Raw genomic sequence first — 10,430 nt, forward strand, 5'->3', positions numbered from 1 at the left:
AGAGAGGGGCTGTGTATGTATGAATTACCACCGTTTTGCCGCGTTTCTCTATTAACAGTAAAGCTGTGGCTTTAATTCCTTTAGAAGCAATGATGCTACCAGCTCCTTGTTGAGAAAGATAATGTAGCTCTTGAGCGATTAAGCTATTTAGTTGATAAAACTGCGGGGCAGCGCTAAAAGGTTTGTTCCTGAATGTCTGAGTTCTGCCGCAATGTGATCTGTGTGTGTGACTGCACTTAACATCAAACTGCTTCTGTTTCACACAAATTCTGGCACAGACGTGCATGTTCGGCTAGAGTTGCTTTGAACTCGTGCATCTTCGGAAGTGGAGCTGCGCGGAAAGTTACAAAAAATGTTGTGCACACCGCCACGCGAAACGAAGTCGCGCGTACTCAAAGCGAACTTCCGCCAACACCGCGATTACGTCATATTTGCCGCGCGCACCTAAGCGAACTTGCCGACGCGTCGAGTATAATCAGCCTTAAATCAGCCTTAAATCAGCCTTGAGCGTGTGTGCGTTAGATACAGTGAAGACAGCGCGTTAGTTTAGAACGTAGAGATTGTGTTAATTTGTGCAATGATAACCTACCAGCAATGTAAATGATTTTTTACAAATATATTAGAATGAGTACATTACAATATAAATTTATTAGAACGAGTACATTATTATTTATGGGCTTAAAAACAAGATGCAAACAATCAGAATATTGTACCTGGTGGGGAGTGCACAATGTAAACATGAAACATATGCCATTACCTATATTGTACTGTGGTACAGTTATGGAGGTCCTTCATAATGCAGAGGTCAACTGCCTGCTCTGCCTATAGTTAGAAATGGCACTATAGTAAGCAGTGTTTAATAAACAGCTGTTTTTCTAAATTCTGCTGAGGTGAAATTCAGTGCAGTCATGTATCGTGATACGTATCGTATCGTGGCCTCTGTATCGTGATACGTATCGTATCATGACTTTGCTGGTGATACACAGCCCTAGTATTTATACATATGTATATTATATATTCATACGTAATACAGTTTAATCATATCAAAATTACTTGCTGGAATTAAACTTCAAATGAAAAATCTTTTTACACAATATTTACTCAGTTCACTTTAACAGTGTAAACAGAAATAGTTTATTTTACATTGACAAGGTTGGTAGATTTTTGAATTTAATACAAGGAGAAACCAACATTTTTGTGAATCGTCCAAGGCACCATGATTAGCAGCCAATGCTGATAATCTCAAATTGGCTAAAATAAATTGACCTGGCCAATATCTAGTCATGTCAGCTTTGAATTACTTGTCATATCTGCTTGCAAGTTTCCACAAAAAAAAATTGTATGTTAGAGCATAGCTTTTGAGTATTTGTCCTCCTGTTTCGCCCTTGAATTTCAGCTGCAGTGATAGTGAGAGAATCCAGATATTTGCTTTCTTTCAATTATGTCATTAGTGAATCTAGAGCCCAAACCGCAGTCTGCAGAGATCCTCTCTGTGAGTTGTCATTTACTGATCTGACTGTCAGACGGATGGTCCGCTGGATCTGAAGGGGCCCCTGCATGCGAGTTCTGGGGGAACGTGATACTGTGTTCAGGTGCAGCGTGTGAGGCCATGAACATTTCCCAGCAGCCCTGTCTGTGCGGAGTGAGCTCATGGCTGATGAGAGGTGCAGCATATGATGCATGCTCAGTGTTTGTGAAGGACTCCACTCGCTGTCTTTATGGACAGGCTTTCATCAGTCATGGAAAAATATGGAAATATTAGGGAATTTTAAAGTGTTTTCCGGGCCTGGAAAAGTGTGTGAAGTACCTATTGTTTTTGTTCTTTTTCATGGAAGTCCATAGAACTGTTTGAGGTAGAGTTAACTTTTTGACCCTTTGGTCTAGAAAAACAATTCCTTCTCCTATGTTTACTTCTCAACACATGTTGAATGAGCATGGTGTTTTCTACCATCTTTATTGTTTAATATATTTATTTTTATTGTTGTAATATATATTTCCTTATATTATATTTTGTTGCTTTGCAGCCTGAAATTAAGTTTTTGTTTTATCCAGCTGTATTTACTCAGTGCAACTTATAACATCCAAGTGAAAGATATAAAAAAGGATCACCTCCCTCCTAAAAGTGACTTGTTAACTCAATCAGGTGTAGCTAATCACCTTCTCAGTGGCACACAAAGCCATTTGGCTTTCAACAGTGATCAGCTGTGGTCATTTTGATGAGCTCAGCATGAAAAGAGCTTTCCTGGAGCATTTCAGTTCTTGGTAGTGCAACTGAAGCAAACAGTCAACTATGGGTGGCAAGGCACTGTCAAAAGATCTCCGGGATAAAGTTGTGGACAAGCACAAGTCAGGAGATGGATACAAAAAAAAAATTCTAAGGCTTTATCAATGACTAGAAGCACAGTGAAGTCTATTATAAAGAAGTGGAAGGTATCTGGTACAACACAGACCCTCCCTGGATCAGGACATCGCTCCAAACTGGATGAAAGAGCCAGGAGGAAACTGGTCAGTGAGGTGACCAAGAGGCCTACAGCAACTCTGAAGCAGCTGCAGGAATTTATGACAAAGAGTGGTCATTGTGTGCATGTGACAACAATATCACAAATTCTCTACAAATGTGGCTTGTATGGGAGGGTTGCAAGAAAAAAGCCACTCCTAAAGAAAGGCCACATGCAGTCATGACTGAGCTTTGCCAAAACGCACCTTGAAGATTCTGAGGCCATATGCGACTCAACAACAAACAATATGTATGGTAGAAATCCAATACAGCTCACCATCCAAATAACAGCATTCCTACAGTAAAGCATGGAGGTGGTAATATCCTGTTATAGGGGTGCAAAAGGTGATTATTTTCTATACCCACTGTGTGTGTATGTGTGTGTATATATATATATATAAAAATATTGGATATTTAATTTCTGCCTATTTTTACATTTAGATTACCTTTGCAGTTTACCCGTTCTCACTTGATGATACTGTTAAGTGTAATCTTTAGTAAATCTCAAAACTTATTTTAGTTTAGGATCATGTTCACAATAAGCCTTTTGGTGGGTGATTTTTGTTTTTCTTTGTGGTCTATCGGGTTAATTTTTTATTTATTTTTTTAAGTGTAAAACTTAAACGTTTCATTTTATATCGTGATTTTTTTTTTTCACGTTTTTTTTAGTGTATCCATTTATTTATGGGCAATTGCAAGATATAAACTTGCAGTTGCAAGAAAAACGTCAGAATTGTGAAATAAAAGATGCGGTTGCCTGTTTTATTTTTTAATTCAGAAGTGGAAACTGGCTTCCATATTTATTTTTTATGAGGTATGAAATGAAAATAACAATCAGTCCTAATTTTTACATCAAATGTCAATCCAATAATTAAATAATAAGATAAAATGTATAGAAAATGTCATGACAAGTCTTAAGTCAACAAGTGTGAGAACCCTGAACAGGTCACCATCAATACTAGTTGATTCTAGTTCCAGGGAAGAGAGGTGACGTAAAGACTTCAGAATAGCATGAATCTAGATATTTGCATTTGTGTGCGTGTGAGAGTTTGCCGTAACAGTCCCAGTCTGGAGCAAACACATCAAAGGTCAAAGGGCTTTGGCAGAGGCCCTATCTTCTCGTGAGAAATGATCCCTTGGCTTCTCATCTCCGTATCCTGCTCTGGAGCCTGACGCCGGGTCTCGGTAAGACTCGCACGGGAGCTACTTCAGGGCAAACATCACATAAGACCTGCAGAACTGAGCATGGTTTAAGAAAAAGGGGCCTCTTGCTTGTTTGCCGATGCTGTTGGTCTTCAAAGTGGCGTGGTGTGATTTGATTTGTGTGCTTTTTGTGTCTGTGTGGTCTAGCTGGTGATTAATCCCACTTTTTTTCAAAGGCAATTGGATTGAAATGCAGGAATGATCATATCCGTCAGCAGAAGCGGCCATAAAGAGGCCAAATAAGCTGACAGCAGAGATGTGAGTTTGGATGGCTCCCACTTTGAGCAGGATGCAGCTACATGGGTCGTAAATCTCAGCATCCATGGCCTAATTAGTAAAGCTCTTTTTCATCTCCACATCGACACTGTCTGATTCATGAGAGCGCGGGCTTTAAAGAAGACTTTTCCACACGGGCTTGGTAATTGATCGTGCGGTTTCCAGAGAAGAGCCGTGTTTTTTGTGGCGGGGGGGAATGTGATGATGCAAGCAGTTTTGGCGGGCGCCTGAATCTCACTCGTCACCGAACATCAAAAGGGAGGATGGAAGGTTCTGGCCGCTTGCCCGCACTGCTGCTGTCATACTGAGGACCCCTCTGTGAGTCTGCGGCTGCCCTCAGAGTGCCTGTGGCCTGTGTGCATTAAAAAAAAACTAGAACTTTGATTTGCCCAGGGCTAGACTGGAGGAAGACTTTATGTGGGCGGGCGTCCTGCTGCTGTTTCTGGGAGGTTGGGAGGCCCTCGATGTGAGGTGTCAACTGTGACGGAGAGTGTGACCGTTGAGCAAAGCTCAGTCTTTTTTCAGTGAATAAAGAATGGTCTCATTAATAGGCATTCTAGCCTGAAATCTTGACCTTAAAGAGATCAGTTTGGCCAAAAATGAAAATTCATTCATTCTCCCTCATGTCGTTTTAAAACCTGTTCAAATTCATTTCTTCTGCAGAACACAAAGGAAGATATTTTAATGAATATATTTTTTAGTGGATTCAATACCGTAGCAGTACATTTGGACTTTTAAGTACATTGTGATGCTTAATAAAGCACCCAAAAGTGTCTGTAGAAAAAAAAATTCCAGGTGCTGCGTTCTGTTTCGGTGAGGGAAAAAAAATGATATTTAAACAATTGAACAGTAAAATTAAGTCAGAAATGCACCTTTTGTTTTGTTGCGTAAAATAAATAAGGGAACATTTACGCCACTTTTTTGGGATGCACAATATATCGGTACCATATCAGTTATATTAAAAAAAGGTATTAATTATATTATAAATTCTGATATATTATATTATATATTCTGAATATATATATATATAACTATATATATATAACAACTGTGTTGTAATTAAATATTAATGTAAATATTATACATTTAATTTATTTTATATTATAATAGATAATCTATCATTTAACTATATAAATAAAATATATATTTTAATAACAATAATAATATGTAGTTTATTGTGTAGTGAATAAAACGCATCTGGAGAGATTCTGGATGAAGAAATGGTGTCTGATCTCTTGTCAGATGTTCTCTAACCTCATCTAGCATTATAGGAGAAAACTTCTATACTATTTTGGCAAATGGAGGTTTCAAAAGGTATTGAATAAAAGTGTACCACTAATTGTGTCCAATGTGTATTAGAGAAAAACATTTATTTCATAATGATATTCCCCCCCCCCCATTTAATTTATTTGCTTTATTCTAATACTTTAATAATGTTGTTAAAAGTAATTTTTAGCCAATTGCAAAATTAATACCCTTTTTTTATACTGTACATTATAACATTGTGAGGTCTAAATTCAATTGTAGCATTTAAATTGATTGATTTTAGTTTTGTTTTCAGTTTATTTATACAAAATAGTAAAATTTTAATACTGACAGTTCAGCCAAAACATTACAATAATTATTACTTTTGGCCTGTTATATCAGACAGAATTTTAATATCGTTGCATGCCTAACCTAACACATCTTTTTTTTTATTTGATCCTGCAAGTTTATTTTCAACCACTGTTTTAAAGGTCTCGGGTATGTACTAGCACGAGGCACTGTTGACTGTCAAAATAGTATCAGGCAAGCTTGTTTTCACCAGCTGCCCACACAGACACCACCGCGCTTACCCAGACAGCACTGAAAACACTGCATGTACTGCGGCCGTGTGATGACATTTCAAACCCTGTTTGACTCTCAAAGCTCACTGTCATCCTCTCTGAAGCCTTTAGACCTCCAGTAAGTCGGGCAGTGCAGTCAGCTGGGCTCGGTGTGGGGCGCAGGGAGGGATTGAGGTGAGGTTAGGCACTTTAGGATGGAAAATATAAAGCACAGCTGTGGGCCTTGGCCATCTTAGGAGCTGGGCCTTTTGCCCGCCTGCGGCAAGAGGACAAGTGCCATATTCCAGAGGCCAGTGAAGTACCAACCACATCCAACCAGAGCCGAAGTATATTGTGCAACTGGGCACCACAGTTAATTCAATGCAAAATAGCTGCGTGCAAAAGAAACCTCCCTGCGAGGAGCATCACCATGTCCAATAAGGGTAAGCTGTCATGTCAGGGGAAAAAATTACTAATGTACAGTTCCTTTCAAAAGCCTTATTTTGCTGATCATTATGCATGTTTTCTTAAAACAGCCTGGAAAATTTTTAACATTCAGAATATTTGAATGTAGCGAAGTACTCAGGAGAATTCAGGGATAATCTTAAGCAATGCACATATTATGATTTATATTTTATAAATAAATTCTTAGAACACAGTTCTAATATGTATATATAATATATTCATATGTGTGTGTGTGTGTGTGTGTGTGTGTGTAAATATTGTAAATATATTTTATAATATTATAATTCATAATCTATAATTTAACTATATAAATAAAATATATATTTTAATAACAATAGTATGTAATTTATTTGTGTAGTGAGAAAATAAAACGCACACACATATATATACAGTATGTGTGTGTGTGTGTGTGTGTGTGTGTGTATTATTATTTCTATATATAGAATTATATAGTGCATTTTTTCTCTACATAAAAAATATTTTTTTAAAAAGGCAAACAGAAAGAAATATTTGCTTTGACACAAATTTGCCATGTAGAAAATTTACTTTGACATGCAAAACACAGTTCTTAGCATAATGACTTTTCTCATGTGCATCTCTTAATTACAGGCAGTTTTCTAAACACAGTACATGGTCACATGACACAGTCTGCTAGTTTAGGGTGGGTGACACCTCTTACCCCACTCTCCCCCTCACCATAAACTTCTACTGCAAGGAATCTTTATTAACGGACCTCGGCCATTGAAATGAAACGTTACACAAATCAAGGCTGTAACGTCAACTACACCTACACTGGAGCAAAGAGCGCCAAGCCTCCCAGCCCACCAAGCCCAGTTATATATCCAGTTTCTCCAGCTGCAGTTCAGAAAGAGAAATCTGCCGTCTTAATATAGCCTCACAGCTGTGAGCCCAGAAGGAATGCAGGGCCTGGCTGCATTCATAAACTCAAAGACAGAATATCCTCCGCCTAATCAATGTGCGTGTCGTCTTCTTCCGATGCAAGCTTTGATGACCCTTACAAAGTCCGATCGGCATTGCCAAGACAAACTGCATTGGAGGCTGCGTGCATGTGTATATGCATGGATATGTGTGTGTGTGTGTGTGCGTCTTACAGACAGAACGGCTGGGATAGTTTTCACGCCATGAACACACCCCAGTCATGTTGTCATATAACCTCTGCTGAGCTCCAGGCCAGCGAGTCCAATGGCTGTCTGTGCAAAAGACAATCTTGGTTTAGGAATCACGACTTTACCACAGAATGGGCCGTTAAATCCGCACTCGTCCCATGAATCATGCTGAATCTAGTTGGAATTTGAATGTTTCTGCTATTCCCATGATGGCAACTGGTGTTTTCAGGGAGTTTGGACTATATTTAACATAGAATAGCACTTCTTCATCCTCTTTGGGTTGTTTGCCATGAATGTTTTAAGGGATTGTTCACACAAAAATTAAAATTGTCATAATTTCCTCAGCCTTGTCATTCCAAACCCATATTACTTTTTTTTCTATTGTGAAACACAAAAGAAGACTATTTGCAAAATGTTCACTCCGCTCTCTTTGATGCAATGTCAGTAAATAGTAACCAGGTCCTACCAGGACCAATGAAAATACCATAAAGGCATCATAAAAGTGGTCCATATGACTTCTACCCTATTTTTAAAGTCATTTGAAGTCATATAATAGCTTTAACTGAAAATGAAGTCATCATTCATTGATAATCATGCTTTAAATGTCTTGGTCACATTCACTTTTATTGTATGGGGGAAAAGAGCTAGAACATTCAGTTTTATTTTGTTTTGTTTTTTTACTTTTATGTCCCAGGGGTTAACTTTTATTAAAAATAGCAGATTTCAGCACTTTCATTTTGTAATATGAAGGTTGTATTTTAAAAAAAATGTAGTCTTGGAAACTTTATGCCATACCATTCTTAATTAATTTTTGCTCATTTTGCTCATTGTCCTTTATTTTATAGACTTTATAGACAGACGTAGACTTTGAATCTTACACCATCAAAATCCGTAATAAAAATGTGTTTTGCATGTTTAAAACTAATCTAAACAAAGAGTGAATGTTTTAAAACCATTTTAATATTTTGTGTGTGAAAATGATTTCTGGCAATTTTCGCACATGAAAATATGAGATGCTTGTGAACAGAAGATTTTGTGCAATTTCCAAAGTCAAGCTGTAATTTTGTTAAATTATGCAAGAAGTTTGAAACGTTTGTGTGCATTTTAAAGACAATTGTAAAATTAGCCTTACACTCCATAAAAAATTTTTTTTGTTGTAAATGAAGCGATGATTACTGGAATACATTTTACAAGAAAATGCCATTTCAGTCTTTCTACTTGAAAATGTAATATTTAATTCAATGTTACTTGCCATTTCTTTGTAATTATTTGTGACATTTACTAGCAACTTTTGAGTGTAAATTGTTTCAAAGTAAATCCTCCACTAAGTTTTTTCAGTATAGCAAAGATTTGTTCAAAATGCCATTTCATAGAATTCTGTTAAACACAATACATAATATGTGTTATGGTGGACACTATGATGGAAATTGTAATTTTTCATAAAAATAACTGACAAAAATGACCAAATTCTCCTGTGATGCATGCATCCACTGTTACTAGAAATAATAAACTAGTGAAAAGTTTGTTTTAAGAGGCTTTATTTTCCATGTCCAGAGGGACAAAAGTGCCCATATTTGGAAGAACTACCTATAAATATCTCCACCCAAGTAAATAATAAAGGATTGGAAAAACTGATGGTGAATAAACAATGACGGAACTTTCATTTTTGGCTGAACTATTCTTTCAGGAACTCATGTGCTCTTGTTTTTGTCTTTTTCAAGGACGGTGGTGATGCCAATTGCGAATGAGTTCGCACCAGACGTGGTGTTGGTTTCTTCAGGCTTCGACGCTGTGGAGGGGCATCCGCCACCTCTGGGAGGATACAAACTCACGGCCAAATGTAAGTGCTCTGCGTTCCCCTGTACTTAGGATGATTCTCGTGGGATGAAGCGGTTCGGAGCAAAAAGATGAGTCACTGACGTGGAAGTCTGCCTTTATCCCACTCCTCTCTCTCTCTCTCTCTCGCTCGTTTCTCATGTCTAAAGCTTTCATTTCAGTCAAATTTATCATGTGCTAATGCCACAAAAACAAGACACCACACTCTTGTGTGCAAAGCTTAATCCCTGAAGGGAGGGATTGTACCAGTCGTCTTTTCTCATACTTCCAGATCCCTAATGTTTTTCCTTCTTTGTTCCCATCTGTGCGTAATATCAAGATGGCATTCCGGGCTTGTTTCTAAATCAAACATTTAATGATTATATAGCACTTGTTGTTGGGGTCCAAAAGGCTGCTTTTATCCTGTTAGAGGGATCACAAGGCCGGCTTTTTTAGATTACATCTCCTGGTGAAAGCTGTCCATATGTCAGTGCTGGAAACGCAAAGTAGAAACACTGTTTGCCCAGAGACTAAAGAAAGGCAGGTTGTCCGATCTAAATTCGCACCATTCTTGCATGTAAAAGTAACTTTAAATCTGATTCAGTCCATCTGCTGGTCTAAGAATTGCTCAGTGATCTGTGACGGCGTTTGTTTTTCATTTATCTGCTTATCTTAAAGGAATAAGTCACCCATTAAGTAATTCTGATGTTATTTAGTCACCCTCATGTCGTTCCAAACTTCTTATGCTGTTTTTGTCTTGTATAATGTGATAGATTATAGTGACCAAATGTGTCATATGAGCTCTTAAAAGGACAAAAAGAACAATAAAAATAGGCCACGTTTATAAAAATATGCATGCCATATTTCAAGTCTTTTGAAGTCATATGATAGCTTTGTGTAAGAAACGGAATGAAACACATTAGTTTTTCTGTGATAATCTTCCTCTCTAACAGAGATCATAAATGTCAGGTTCAGATTCAAATATGAGGCCTTAAAATAGGGTTATTATAGTTAACCAAATCTAAAACCATTAAAAAAAACTTTTATTAGAATAAAATAAACGTTAACTGAAATAAAATCTTTTTCAGCTAGTTGCCAAGGCAACGTTTTTAGTTTAACTTGAAGTACTAAAATAAAATTAAATATACTAAAACAAATAAAGGAAAGATATTAAAAAAAAAAAAAAAGAAAAAAATAATAATAATAATAAAATTTATAAGTCAGGCTTTATATATATATGTA

The 10,430-nt window shown here is 37.1% G+C and overlaps 1 protein-coding gene across 1 annotated transcript in view; it reads left to right on the forward strand.

The window, feature by feature from the left end:
• LOC107754005 (histone deacetylase 4-like) overlaps positions 1-10,430 on the forward strand; it is a 117,756-nt gene that overhangs the window by 93,267 nt on the left and 14,059 nt on the right. The window contains exon 21 of the mRNA XM_016570306.1: positions 9,095-9,213. Within this exon, the coding sequence (XP_016425792.1) occupies positions 9,095-9,213 (119 nt within the window). The remainder of the gene's footprint in view (positions 1-9,094; positions 9,214-10,430) is intronic.

Source organism: Sinocyclocheilus rhinocerous, unplaced genomic scaffold (genome assembly GCF_001515625.1).
Source record: "Sinocyclocheilus rhinocerous isolate Xijiao unplaced genomic scaffold, SAMN03320098_v1.1 scaffold1554, whole genome shotgun sequence".
NCBI classification, from domain to species: domain Eukaryota; kingdom Metazoa; phylum Chordata; class Actinopteri; order Cypriniformes; family Cyprinidae; genus Sinocyclocheilus; species Sinocyclocheilus rhinocerous.